The 15583-nt window shown below is 40.5% G+C and overlaps 1 protein-coding gene across 1 annotated transcript in view; it reads left to right on the top strand.

The window, feature by feature from the left end:
• The window catches only part of vwf (von Willebrand factor), a 128113-nt gene that overhangs the window by 64730 nt on the left and 47800 nt on the right, over positions 1-15583 (top strand). Inside the window, 7 exon segments of the mRNA XM_072241674.1 lie at positions 4359-4502; positions 4636-4779; positions 5907-6068; positions 6202-6248; positions 7067-7244; positions 12033-12253; positions 14727-14919. Of these exon segments, the coding sequence (XP_072097775.1) occupies positions 4359-4502; positions 4636-4779; positions 5907-6068; positions 6202-6248; positions 7067-7244; positions 12033-12253; positions 14727-14919 (1089 nt within the window).

Genomic DNA, 15583 nt, shown 5'->3' with positions numbered 1-15583 from the left:
TTGTATTCACTAGAATTTACAAGAATGCAGGGGGATTCTCAATGAATTTGATTAAACTCTGACTGGGCTAAGTAAACTGCATGATTCATTGACGTTTCTCCAAGATTGGTGGGCAAGAAAGAGCAGCCACAGCCTCAGGTTACAGTGCAAGACAGTGAGGACTGAGAGAAGGCGGAACTTATTCCTCTCAGAGGGTGGTAAAGCTGAAGGATTTGCTACTACAGAAGGCAGTTGAGGCCAAACTAAATACTTTAAAAAAAAGGATGCAGGTAAATTCATTGATGCAATAAGGATGAAAGGGCATGGGGAGAGAACGGGAATAAGGAGATGAGACAGGTGATTGGCCATAATTGCTCTGAGTGTCAGTGGCTGCTCAAATAACCAACCCCTATTGTTGACCTTTCCCTGTACAAGCAATCATTTTCTGTGAGTTTATCCTTCCATCCCACCTCTCTACATGTCATCTTGTTGCTATTCAGTGAGCCATTAAGATACATGCTTTGTACAGAGCTTTAGGTCCCACACATCCAGGTTCAGGGACAATTACCAGGCTGCAGATCTGATGTTGATAACTTCATTCACCTCAACTCTGATACCACAAACTACAGACTCACTTTCAAGGGCTCTGCAACCCTCATTCTCAGTAATTTATATGTATATGGGGATTCTGGTTAATTTGGGCAGTTGGGGCCAGTATATTTTGGCCCAATTAAGTGGCTTCCACAATTAGCCAAAGGTTCATGGAAATAGTTAAAAAGGTATAAAAAAGAAAAACTACCATTTAGCCGAGAAACAAATTATGTATTTAAAGAAAATACAGAGCCAATTAGAACACTACCAAATAATACTACAGTACTATAAAACCGTATTATTTCCTAATATTTATTGATGGAAGAATTTATCCAGTGTATGCTGCCAAGATCTTCTGATTGACTGAAAAATGAACAAAATTAACGCAGACATCTGGTGAAGAAAATGTACTGCCTTCATTGGTCTCCTGCATGAAGAACATAAGATATAGGGGCAGAATTAGGCCATTTGGCCATTGAGTCTGATCTGCCATTTCATCATGGCTGATCCAATTTTCCTCTCAGCTCCAATCTCCTGCCTTCCCCTTGTATCATTTCATGCCCTGACAAATCAAGAATCTGTCAACCTAAACACTTGGCCTTGGCAGTGGCCTGTGGCAAAGAATTCCACAGATTCACCACTCTTTTCTAAAGAAATTCCTCCTCATCTCCATTCTAGAAGGACGCCCCTCTATTCTGAGGCTGTGTCCTCTGGTCTTAGACCATAGGAAATATCCTCTCCACATCCACTCTATCAAGGCCTTTCAGTATGTGATAGGTTTCAGTGAGGTCACCCCTTATTCTTTTGAATTCTAGTGAATACAGGCCCAGAACCATCAAATGCTTTTTCACATGACAAGCCATTCAATCCTGGAATCATTTTTGACAAACCTCCTTTGAAACCTCTCCAAGATAGGGGGCCCAAACCTGCTCACAATACTCCAAGTGAGGCCTCACCAATGCTTTATAAAGTTTCAACATTACATCCTTGCTGTTATATTCTATTCCTCTTGAAATCAATGCGAGCATTGCATTTGCCTTCCTAATCACAGACTCAACCTGCAAATTAAACTTTAAGTAATCCCTTTGCACCTCAGACTTTAAATTTTCTCTCCATTTAGAAAATAATCCATTCTTTTACTTTTTCTACCAAAAAGCATGACCATACACTGCCCAACACTATATTCCATCTGTTATTTCTTTGCCCAATCTTCTAATCTGTCTAAATCCTTCTGTAGTTTATTTACTTCCTCAAAACTAACTGCCCTGCCACCTATTTTAATATCGATCGCAAACTTTGCAGCAAACCCATCAATTCCATCATCCAAGTCATTAACAAGTAATGTAAAATGAAGTGGTCCCAACACAGTCCCCTGTGGAACACCAGTAGTTACTAGCAGCCAACCAGAAAATACTCGCTTTATTCCCGCTCTTTGCCTTTTGCCAAGCAGTCACCGCTAGAATCTTTCCTGTAATTCATGGGCTCTTATCTTATTAAGCAGCCTCATGTGTCACACCTTATCAACAAAATCCTGAAAATCCAAGTACACAACATCAACCAATTCTTATTTATTTATTCTGCTTGCTACTTCTTCAAAGAGTTCCAACAGATTTGTCAGGCAAGACTTTCCCTTGAAGAAACCATGCTGACTACAGCCCTTTTTATTATGTGCCTCCAAGTACCCTGAGATCTCATCCTTAATAATCGACTCCAACATCGTCCCAACCACTGAGGTCAGACTAACTGGCATATAGTTCGCTTTCTTCTGCTTCTCTCCCTTCTTGAAGAGTGGGGTAACACTTGCAATTTTCCAGTGTTCCAGAACCATTCCAGAATCTAGTGATTCTTGAAAGATCATTACTAATGCCTCCATGATCTCTTCAGTCACTTCTTTCAGAACCCTGGGGTGTATACCATCTGGTTCAGATGACTTATCTACCTTCAGATCTTTTAGTTTTCCAAGAACATTCTCTCTAGTTATGGTAAATTTACACACTTTATAACCCCTGACACCTGGAAGTTCCACCATACGGCTGTGGAAGGTCCGCCACAGAAAAGTTTGATGCAAAGTACTTATTCAGTTCATCCACTTTCTTGTTGTCCCCCATTACTAACTCTCCATCATCATTTTCCAGCAGTCCAATATTCACTCTCACCTCTCTTTTACACTTTAGGTATCTGAAGAAAACTTTTGGTATCCTCTTTAATATCATTGGCTAGATCACTTTTGTATTCCATCTTTATCTTTTTAATTACTTTTTAATTGGCTTCTGTTAGTTTTTAAAAGCTTCCAAATCCTCTAACTTCCCACTAATTTTTGCCGTATTATATGCACTCTCTCTGGCTTTTATGTTGGCTTTGCTTTCTCTTGGTAGCCATGGTTGTGTCATCTTGTCTTTAGAATACATCTTCCTCTTTGGGATGTATATACCCTGTGCTTTCTGAATTGCTTCCAGAAATTCCAGCCATTGCTGTCCTGCCGTCATCCCTGCCAGTGTTCTTTTCCACTCAATTCTGGACAAATCCTCTTTCAGGGCTCTGTACTTCCCTTCACTCCACTGTAATACTGATATCTCTGACTTTTGTTTCTCCTACTCAAATTTCAGGATGAATTTGACCGTATTATGATCACTTGCCCTTATATGTTTTTTTTACCTTAAGGTCTTTAATCAGTTCTTGTTCATTACACAACACCTAATCCAGTATGGCTGATCCTCTAGTGGGCTCAACCACGAGCGGCTGTAAAAAGCCATCTCATAGGCAGTCTAGAAATTCCCCCTCCTGTAATCCAGCACCAATTTGATTTTCCCAATCTACCTGCATATTGAAGTCGGCCATGGCTATTGTAACATTGCCCTTTTGGCATCTATTTTCTATGTCCCTTTGTAATTTGTAGGGCACATCCTTACTACAGTTTGGGGAGGGGGTCTGTATACAACTCCCATCAGGCTCTTGTTACTTTTGCGGTTCCTCAGCTCTATCCACAATGATTCAACACTTTCTGACCCTATGTCACCTCTACCTAATGATTTGATTTCATTTTTTACCAACAGAGTAGTGCCATCCCTTTCTGCCTTCCTGCCTGTCCTTTCAATACAATATGTATCCTTGGGCATTATATAATCTTTCAGCCATGATTCACTGATGCCTGGAACATCATACCTGCCAATCTGCAACTTCGCTGCTGGTCCATCTACCTCATTCCGTATACTCCACGGGTTCAGATACAACACCTTCAGTCCTGTATTCACCCTTTTCGATTTTGTCCACTTTTTTATGTTGCAACTCTTCCTGTTAACTGCAATTTTGCCCTTTCAACAGCCTCTCCTTTCTGCACATTGCTTCTGTTTATAAACCAGCCATCTTATCTTCAGCACTATTATCCACCTTTCCTATGATACTTCTTGTATTTAAATATAGGCAGCTCAGGACACTAGTTGCACCATGATTCCTAACTTTGAGATCTTACCAACATTTGCCCCGACAACCTCTCCATTAACTGTTCTGGCCCTTTGGTGCCCATCCCTCAGCAACTCTAGTTTAAATCCCACCATGCAACAAACAAACCTTCCTGTTAGGATAGTAGACCCCTCCAGTTCAGCTGCAAGCCATCCCTTCTGTACAGCTTCCACCTTCCCTGGAAGAGAGCCCAATGATCCAAAAATCTGATACCCTTCCTCCTACACCAACTCTTTAGCCACATATTAAACTGTTAATCCTGTGTTTTTAACATCTCACTTGTTTGACCTATCTACTTTACAGTTTTATCGCCCTTTTTCCTGTTGCAGGGTCAAATGCGACTCATATCTCCATCCTGCAGTATGGACGGATGAACACACTGGAAATAGGTTTCAACAAAAACCAGGAAAAGGATAATCTTTTAGATCTGATCAACAGCATCCGACAAAGGGAGCCTGGGCCAAGTCAAATAGGTAGTGTCTCCAGTATCAAAATCATCCGTGCCTGAATTTGTCACAAATATTATTTTTGTGTTTAATATGTCTTCAGATAAGTGCTCTCAAATGAGAAAGCACATCCCAATAATATCTTTGTGATGTTCCGTAGGAAATGCACTCTCCTTTGCTGTTCAATATGGCATCACTGAGGCAAATGGAGCGAGAGCTGGGGTTCCAAAGGTTGCTGTGGTATTAGTTACTGATACCTCCATGGATAATGTTGAATTGGCATCACAGGAAGCAATCATAACAGGTATGCCACTAGAATATATTGTACTGAAACTAAAATGATCTTCAGACATGGAGCACTGAGGAATGCTGCCTCTCAGTTAAATTGATGCCCCTACTGTCCTCCAGTGGATGTAACTGATCCTTTGGCAATCTACTGTGAAGAGTAAGTTCTAATGTTCTTGCTGATATTTATTCCTCAAAAAATCTCACTCAAACAATTTATGTAGCCACCATTATGTGGCTTATTTGTCGGATGTGTTTCATGCATAATTGATCCTACATTTCTGATGTTGAACAGTTACTACGTACTTAAACCAATCCCCCTGCTTGGGCTTAGGCCACTAACAACAGCTCAGCAGAGTCATCTGTCCTGGGCCGGTCTTCCAAATTGTTCCTGGGAGTAGCCCATCTTGTTGGTGTATCATTCCTCTCCCGGCCATGAGGTATTTGGAGCTTCTGTTATCGTTTCTATAGCACTAGGTTTCAAATGGATGGGGTTGCCAGACCCATACACATTGGCATCCATGCTTGGGCCTGTCCTTGGTGGAGTTAAACAGTTACTACACTTCAGCATTACTTTGTTAGCTGGAAAGCTCTTTGTGCATCTCTGAGATCGTGGCCTGAGCAGGAACTAAGTGGGAGGGGGAATAATGGCATTGGTCCACTGGGCGCTGGCATAGACCTGATTGTTCTGTATAAGCAAAATGAATAATTGCACAACCACCTTCTTTGTTAAATTCACTTGTAAACTCTCTGCAGCATTAGTGTCAGTAATATTTGATGTAATAAAATCTCTGCTTATATTTTAGCATAATCAGAAGACACGCATAAAATTGTTCTCATGCACCAGACTGTGTTTTTTGTTACTCTGTTAGTTGATCAGACACAAATTCTATCAGAATCTGGAATAATGCCATTTACTTGATTACTTCTTTAAGGAAATAACGCAACAGTAATAAGGAATATTACAAGAAATTTTCATTAAATAATCATCAGAATGATGTGACAAACTTAATGTAAGAAGCCAATAAACTAGATTATGATTTGTGCTGTTCCCATTATTTTTATCTTAGATACTTCCACTTTTTGCTTCTTTGAGAAATCCCAGTCTTGAAAGATCCAATATTAAACTAACTTTCTCTACTGTAGGTGTTACAGTGATCCCAATAGGAATGGGGAAAAGATATGATAAGCAACAACTTTTAACATTGGCTGGGCCCAACCCTAAAAATGTGATTCAGCTGCAGAATATGGACACCTTGCCCATGATGGTGGAACTTAGTAATGAATTTGTAGAAAAAGTCTGCACAGGTGAGTCTCAAAATGAATCTTGAATACACATGTATAAATGTAGGGTCGGAAAAGTAAAGAATAAGCATGATTTGAATTATGATTCATTGCGGCAAAACCCACAGGGTTTATTACGGTTTTTTTTCTTTCACAGCAACTTCTCCTCAGGAATGCATAGATGACCAAGGAAATCGGCGACAGGTAGATGTTTCAACGCTCGTCCCTATCTCCAAGCTAACTCACATTTTCTCTGCAGTATGAGCACTATAGGCAGTGAACTTTAGAGAATTGCTCCCACCTTGTCAAGATAATTTGGACAGAAGTGCAGTAGCAACTTCACATATACGTGTTACATGGCTTCTGTCTCCATTTTCCAGTGAACAGAAGCAAAGAAAATCACTGCCCCACCAAGAGGAAGTGTATGGGATTTTCACTTCAACTTTTTGGATTGCACTCTAAAAGCGAATAAACTCTTCTTGGGCTTCCAACTGGTTACAGGTATCAATTATAACTGATCTTTTGATGACGAGCTCTGCCACCTTCATCAGGATCGAAATGCCAGTTAAAATTGATACTTGTATTCAGCTGGAAGCCCTAGAAGAGCTTATTTGTCATATATGCCGGGAAAGTACTAGGTCCTTTTTGCAGTCTAAAAATTCCCAAGATTTTCCCTCGCTTGTTAACAGTCATTCAACACATTTTCAACTAATAGCTTGCACCGTCGGTTCACCTAAGCTTATGACCCCTAGTTCATCTTCAGGAGTTTGAAGTATTCTCAACTCCATGATTAAAATTCATTTTATACATTGAACAATATTTTTACATCAGTCATTAATGCACAAGTGATTTACAATACAATATGCACACAGAATCTGGAACTAAGACTTTATTTAATTGATCCTGTTTTCTAAAATTTTAGCAGTTTTAAGCCATCCTCATTAATCAGTTATAAGGTTTTAAGCAAATCTCAGTTTTTGTGATAACTGAAATTAATTCTGATTCCATTGCAATGTTTCCAGGCTGGGGAGAAGTGGATGTTACCTGACAAATGTCACAGCTTTATATGCAAAATGAATGGGGAAGTTGTTTCTATAAATCATAAAGTAAGTTGTGAGAATCTGCATAAACCGACCTGCAGTAACCATCTGTCCAGCATCAAAATTGAGGAAACGTGTGGCTGTAGATGGCTATGCCCCTGTAAGTATGAAGCAATACAACAGTGATTCTATGTTATCTAAAGACAGAACAATGATCCCAGTTAAAGAGTGTTTTGTTTCATTGACTAACAGTGCTCGTAGAATCATGGTGTCCTTCAGCAAAGACACACGCCCCTCCATCCACCATATCTAAACAAACCATTCTGTACAATGATATAGTAGTGGACTTTTCTTCAAGTATTGTCAAGAAGGGTATTTACTTTTGGTTGAATCTACAACTGTTTCTTTTCCATTTCTTTCCTTTGTGCTCTTTGTATGCTAATCTTTAGATTCAGAATTTTGGAACTGAGTCCTTATTTAGTAAATCCAATTTTCTGTGACATGTCCCAGAAAATTCAACAGTCAGGAGACCTGTGATGAATTCTGAACATGAGGTCCTATATTCCCATTTATAAATGATTATTAAAACAATTTCTGAGTGAGCTGACAGACCTAGAGGTATATAGGGCTAAATCTTCACCTTTACCACATGGCCATAAACTGTGGTGTTTAAGACCAGTGATTTTAATACTCTGCAAGAAGTCCAAGTACAACTCTCCAAAGGCTATCTTAAAAGTGAGAAAGCAATTCCAAGTGATGTTATAGAGAAAACTGGATGTGCACCAACTATGGTATGGTTTGCAGGCCAATACTTTTTACAAGGGAAAACCGAATATCATAAATGCAACACTTAAAATGCTGGAGGTGCTCAGCAGGTCAGGCAGCATCTCTGGAAATTAATAAACAGTTGATGTTTCCAGCTGAGACCCTACTTCAGGACTGGAAAGGAAGGGGGAAGATGCAAAAATAAAAAGGCTGGGAAGGAGAAGGAGGCTAGCTAGAAGGCGATAGGTGAAGCCAGGTGGGTGGGAAAGGTAAAGGGCTGGAGGATAGGAAAGGAGAGTGGACCATGGGAGAAAGGGAAGAAGGAGGGGTACCAGGGGTGGGGAGTCATGGGATGGTGATAGGCAGATGAAGAGAAGAAGTAAGAGGCCAGAGGCCAGAATAGAAGAAAATGGAAATGGGAAGAAAAATATATTGGAAAGAGAAATCAGTATTCATGCCATCTGGTTGGAGGCTACCCAGATGGCGTGTGAGGTGTATCACCTCCACTCCGAGAGTGTTTTCATCATGGCAGAAGAGAATGTGGGTTTTAATTCAACTTCTAAGAGAAATTTGGTTAAGTACTGTACATAGATGGGAAGGGTGTGGAGGGCTATGGTCCAGGTGCAGGTCAATGGAACTAGGCAGAGTTCAGCACAGACTAGATGGCTGAATGGCCTATTTCTGTGCAATGACTATGACTCTAAAACACAGCAGTTCTTATCGAGGAATTAGCAGTTTCAAGTTCCTGGGTATTAACATCTCTGAAGAAATATCCTGGGCCCAACATATTGATGCAATTATGAGGAATGTGCTCCAGCAGCTATATTTCACAAGGAGTTAGGGGAGATTTGGCAGGTCTCCAAAGACTCTTGTGAACTTCTATAGATGCACAATGGAGAACATGCTAATTGGTTCCATTACTGTCTGACATGGAGGCACCAATGCACAAGTTTGGAATAAATTCCAGAGGGTTGTAAACTCAGGCAGCTGCACCATGGCCATGAGCCTCCTAGGCATCGAGGACATCTTCAAATGACAAAGCTTTATGAAGGCAGCATTCTTCAGGCAGAACCCTCACCATCCAGAATGTTCCCTCTTTTCATTATACTAACAATGAGAAGGTACGTAAGCCTGAAAATGCACAGTTGTTTTAGGAACAACATCATCTCTTCTGCCATCAGATATCTGAACCAGTCCATAAACCTATCTCACTATCTTGCTGTCTTCTCGGCACTATGTGTTTTTTTTACATATTCTTACTGTAATTTATCGTCATTTTATGTACTGCATTGTACTGCTGCCTCAAAGCAACACATTTCATAATGATCTACCTCAGTGATAATAACCCAATTCTGATTCTGACTGAGGGTAAGGTTGTTATCGTGACATCACATAAGAGTGTAAATTGGCTCCTTGATGAAAAAGGACGTAACAGTAGAGCTTAGTGAGAATATTTCAGGAGGACGTACAGTGAGGCCATTTGGGTAGAAACCTAGAAAGAAGAAGTGGGTGGACACTCTGATGGGATTCTATTATTGGCCTCCCAATAGTCAGCAGAAATTGGAGGAGCAAAATTGTAAAAGATTGGAGCTAGATAAAATATAATAGGATAGCATTAGTGGGAGATTTTAACTCTCCTGATATTGACCTGTAGTAAGGCTCAGACAGTAATATTTGTGAAATGTGTTCAAGAAAGCTTCCTTAGTCAATATATAGAGGGAAATACTAAAGAGAGTGCATTACTGGACCTCCTTCTGGAAAATAAGGTGGGGCAAGTGGCAGAAATATCTGTCAGCAAGTACTCTGAATTCAGTGATGATAATTCTATCCATTTTAACATAGTTATGGAGAGGGCTATGACATGTTCACAGGGTAATATCCTGAACAGGAGCAGCAGAACCTTGCAGTGGTTGATTGGGTGGGATTGTTTGCTGGAAAGGAGCATCTGCTAAGGGGAACACCTTTAAAAGTATGATAGTTCAGGGCCTGCAGTGAAGGGCAAGACAGGCTGCTTTCAGGAAACCTGGCTGTAGAGAAATATTGAGGCTGTGATTCAGAAAAAGAGGGATGTATATACTGCAAATAAGCAATTGGGAACTAGTGAGTCTCTTGATAGTGAAGAAAGCGTAGGAGAGAAGTTGGGAGGGTAAAAGAATCTTATGAGAAGGATCTGGCAGGCAAGGTGAGGCAAAATCCCAAGAGATTCTATATGTATATTAAGATTAAAAGGTATAGCTGTCTGTGTTTGTAGCCGAAGGAAATAGGTGAGATTTTTAATAAATATTTCTCTTCAGTTTTTACTGTGGAGAAAACAATGGAAGCTAGAGAAATAAGGGAAATATTTATGTTGTCTTAGACCACAAACAAATAAGCAGGGTGGAGGTACTGAAGGATTTAAAGCGTGTTGGGTTGCATAAATCCCTAGGGCCTGATGGTGCATTCTCAGACCTTGTGGGAAACTAGAGAAGAAATTGCAGAGGTCTTTTCAGAGACTTTGTCTTCACCTCTGGCCACAGTGAGGCTCTGGGGGACTGGAGAGGGGCTAATATAGGACATTTGTTTTAAAAAAAAAAGGATACACAGAGAAGCCAGGAAACTACAGGCTAGTGAGCCAGATATTGGTGGTGGGTAGTTTGCTGGAGAGGATTCTGAGGGACAAGATCTACCAACATTTTAAGTCACAGGGTCTGATTCAAGACAGTTAACATGGTTTTGTGAGTGGAAAGTCATGCCTGACAAATCTTTTGGAGATTAGATTAAAGGGGCATCTGGATGAGCACTTGAGTCACCAAGGCATAGTCGGTTACAGACCAATTGCTGTTAGGGATTGGTATTTGATGTCTGTCATACATGGTGAGTTTGACTATCACAAAATGAGTCCTTTGCCTGGCAGCAAAATAAAACAGTGATTGCATGTCAAAAATAATTCATGATTCAGAAAAAAATGGTTTAAAATATATATGTAAAATTGGGTGTCTCAATCAAGAAATATATACTAAGTGGCTACAGGAGGTACCTAATAAAGTGGCTACTGAGTGTATGTTCTGTGTTCTTCTGCTGTTGTAGTCCGTTCACTTAAATGTTCAACGTGTTGTGTATTCAGAGGCGCTCCTCTGCACACCACTGTTATTATACATGGTTATTTGAGTTACTGTTGCCTTCCTGCCAGCCAGTGTTTTGTTTATCACACCATTCTCTGTAAAGTCTAGAGACAGTTATGCATGAAAACCCCAGGAGATCAGTAGTTTCAGAGATACTCAGTCCAGCCCATCTGGCACCAACAGTCATTCCACAATCAAAGTTACTTAGATCTTATTTCTTCCCCATTCCAATACTTGGTCTGAACAACAACTGACCCTTTTGACCATGTCTACATGCTTTTATGCATTGAGTTTCTGCCTCATGATTGGCAGATTAGATATTTGCATTAATGAGCAAGTGTACAGGTTAACTACCTAATAAAATAGCCACTGAGTGTTTTTGTGTAACTGAGTGTACTGTGTAATTCATTTAATGTAGATCATGAACACCCAATCTTCTGACTCTGAGTTAGACTGGTGCCACATGCCTTACCATAATAACATATTGGCATTGATATTTAGCCATAGTGCAAAATTTCCCAATAAGCTTGATTGTTGTTCTGCTTGAGTGCTGTTGAGTCATTGTTAACTCATGGCAACCCTATGAATAGTATAGTTCCTTAGGGTCTTTGTGGCAATATACAGAAGTAGATTTCCGGGTCTTTCTTCCATGCAGAAACTGTTGCTGCCCAGGTTGGGACCCAGCTGGATTCGAACACAGGACCATCTGCCTCAAAATCCTGTGCTGATGTCACTACATCACTACCGGCCAGCCTACCAATAAATGTTATCATAATTTCATTATATTAAATTATGAAAGGATTTCAAAGGTCAAACATAGAAATTGTTCCATTTCAGGGGAAGTCCAATCCAAATTTATAAGTTCATCACAACTTGTCAAATGTTGGTATTTCCACCACAATGAGATTAATAGAATTGATATTGTTCTGGAGAAGCTGGATGAACACACAAATGGGAATAAAAAGGATATGTTGTTAAAATGAGATAAGAGGAACTTAAAATGAAGCATAAACAATTGTTCTCACAGTGCTAAAAATATTATGCAAAACAAATTAGACTTTGTTTTCTTATTCTGTTAACAGGTGTTTGCACAGTAACGGCACAGACGGAGATTACTAGTTTTGATGGGCTCGAGTTCTCATTAACTGGAAGGTGCTCATATGTATTGCTACAAAGTGAAGATCAAGATACAAAAATAATTATGCATAAGGGTCCGTGCCACGTGGTTTCCAGAGGAAATTGCATCAAGGCAATTGAAATCAGGCAGTACAGGAGTTCAGCTTTGTTGCATGAAAATATGACAGTAAGTCTGAACATGTTGACTTTGATTGAATTTTTGTTTTCAATAGATGAGGATGCCACTGTTATTTTTTTTTCGACATCCAAACATTTTACAGATTGAGTAATGTGGTATGGGACTGTATAAACGTTCCAGAGTTTGTAGTCTGAGCAAAGCATTGTGCTGTTGACTTCAAAGGAGGTTGTCCACAAAGAGTTAGCCATTCCTGAGGGAAGAACTTTCCTTTCCTCTAAGCCAGCTGCTGGTCAGGCTGACCTTGAAATATTGGTTGTTGCCTGTCGTATCCGACAATGACAGGCACAAAGAAACCTGTGTGGGAGTGTTTTTAAAGTGGTAAAGCCATTGCACTGTGGCAGTCCCACTCTCGACCTTGGAAGTTCAGGTTGCCAATTGCTTCACTCTTGCGAAGTGTTGAAGGACTGCCTTCCTGGCCACTGGATCTCACTGTTAATCTCATCCACCAAGTCCACCAGAGATTACTTCGTATGCTATGGCAGGGATGCCCTTATCTCATCAGGATATGAAGCCTACTAGCTACCCTCATCTGATTTATCCCACCTGTTAAAGCAGTATACCAGGATGTGGATGCTATCACACACACAGAAGGCTACTTGGAGTTATGTGCCTGGTAGGGTCCAAAGATGAGTGGGCTGCCCAAGAATGGACACAACAAACCCCCTCACCAAGGTGCCAGCCCTTTGTGGACCTCAGCTGGAAATAGTAACCACAATTGCATTTTAAAATGTTGAGCAGAGTTCTACATAAGAGTTTGAAAGTGCTCATTTGATTAAGGTAAAATCTCTATTAATTATAGCCACAGTAGGTTTAGAAACATCATGTGAAATAGAGACATGAAACATAGAAACAGACCTAGTGGTGCACCATGTCCACATCAACCATCAACCAGTCACTTACACCTATCCTACTTTAGTCCTATTTTCTAGTCTCTATGATCTCTCCTCGCCTCCCTCCTCAAAATACTGGCACGCACACTAGCAGCGATTTATCTGCGAGCCAATTAGTCTACCAGCCTATGCAACTGTGGGGTGTGGAAAGAAACTGGAGTAGCCATAGGAAACACATGCACACGGGAGGTCAGGATTGAACCTGCGTCAGTGAAGGTGTCAAACACTGCTCTAGTAGCTCTGCCACTGTGCATCATGATAGACTAATGAGATTTTTATTGTGGTATGTAGTTTTCTTTAAGTCACCTGGACTTCCATCTGAACAAGTGTATTTCGTAGCTGGACTAGGCCATAAAACCATAAGAAATAGGAGCAGAATTCGGCTCTTCAGCCCAACAATCTGCTCTGCTATTCTATCATGGCTGATTTATATTATTATATAATTATAAGTCATGGCTGATTTACTATCTCCCTCAACCTGAATATCCTGCCTTCTCCCTGAAACCTCGTCCACCCTTACGAATCAAGAACCTATCAATCTATGCTTTAAATATACGTAATGGTTTGGCCTCCGCAGCCGTCCATGGCAGTGAATTCCACAGACTCACCAGGCTCAGACTAAAGACATTCCTCCTCACCTCAGCTCTAAAGTGACGTCCTTGCATTCTGAACATGTGCCGCCTGGTCCTACACTCCCCCACTATAGGAAACACCCTCTACATGTCCACTCTATCCGGACCTTTCACTATGCGGTAGATCCAATGAGATCTTCCCTCATTCTTATAATCCCCGGTGAGTACAGGCCTGGAGCCATCAGACGGTGCTCATATGTTAACCCTTTCATTCCTGGAATCATTCTAGTGAGCCTTCTCTGGACCATCTCCAATGTCATCTCATCTATTCTTAGTTAAGGGGCCCAAACCCATTCACCATATTCCAAGTGCGGTCTGACTAATCAATGCCTCTTAAAGCCTCGACATTCCATCCTTGCTTTTATATACTAGCCCTCTTGAAATGAATGTTAACAATGCATTTGCCTTCTGTACTACCAACACAACTTGCAAGTTCACCTTAAGGGAATCCTGCACTAGGACTCCCAAGTCCCTGGGCATGTCTGACTTTTGAATTTGTTCTTAACTTAGAAATGATCTACAGCTTTGTTCCTTCTATCAAGGTGTATGATCATACACTTCTCTACATTGCGTTCCACCTGGCAATGTTTTTCCCATTCACCTAATCTGTCCAAATCTTTCTCTAGACTCCCTGCTTCCTCGACATGACCAGCCCCTCCACCTATCTTCATATCATCCACAAACTTGGCCACAAAGCCATCAATTCTATCATCCAGAACATTGACATATAACATGAAAAGAAGCCATGCTAACACCAACCCCTTTAGAACACCTCTAATGGGCAGGATCAATATTTTTTTTCTTTTTTTATCCAATTCATAAGCTAAAAATTGCAAATTGAGTATCATGCTCTTTGTTTGACATGGAAAAGAGGCTTTTTAAATTGTATCGCTTAGATGTATCACGAGCTTTAATTAATTCTTCATTCCTTTCCACTAGGTTACAATCAATGGAAAACCTGCCTATCCTCCATTAACTATTGGAAATATGGATATTACTGACCATGGGTCCAGTAATTTTGTAGCAAATATTCCTAGTCTGGGATTAGTTCTAATCTTCAGTCCGCTGAGCAACCTTTTCGGGCTTTGGGTTTCTCCTACATTGTTCTTTGCTCGAGTATCTGGACTTTGTGGTGAGTACTATAATTTGTGGGATAGACAGCTTTTGTTGAGATTTAGCATCAGAATCAGGGTTAATATCACGGGCATATATTGTGAAATTTGTTTTGCTGCAGCAGTACATTGCAATACATAATAAAAAAAAGCTATCAAAAAGTGGTGCAAAACAAGAGGAAAAACATAGTAAGGTAGTGCTCATGGGTTCATTGTCCATTCAGAAATCTGATGGTGGAGGGTTAGAAGCTGTTCCTGAAACTTTGAATGTGTGTCTTCAGGATCCTGTACTTCCTCCTTGATGGTAGCAATGGGAGGAGGGCACGTTGTGGGTGATGGATGTCACTTTTTTGAAGCATCACCTTTTGAAGGTGTCCTTGCTGCCCATGATGGAGCTGGCTGAATTTACAACTTTCTGCAATTTTTTTCCAAATCTCAGCGGTGCCCCCTCCATACTAGATGGTGATGCAACCAGTAAGAATGATCTCCACAGTATATCTGTAGAAATTTGTGTCTTTAGTGACAATCAACTCTTCTGAAATTCCGAATTAAATATAGTCATTGTTGTGCCTTCGTTGTAATTGCATCAATACGTTGGACCCAAGATAGATTTTCACAGATGTTGACTCTCAGGAATCTGCAACTGCTCACCCTTGCCACTGCTTATCCCTCAATGAGGACTTT

This window comes from Mobula birostris, chromosome 23, assembly GCF_030028105.1.
Source record: "Mobula birostris isolate sMobBir1 chromosome 23, sMobBir1.hap1, whole genome shotgun sequence".
NCBI classification, from domain to species: domain Eukaryota; kingdom Metazoa; phylum Chordata; class Chondrichthyes; order Myliobatiformes; family Myliobatidae; genus Mobula; species Mobula birostris.
The sequence above is the reverse complement of the archived record's forward strand: the minus strand, read 5'-3'. Positions and strand labels throughout refer to the sequence as shown.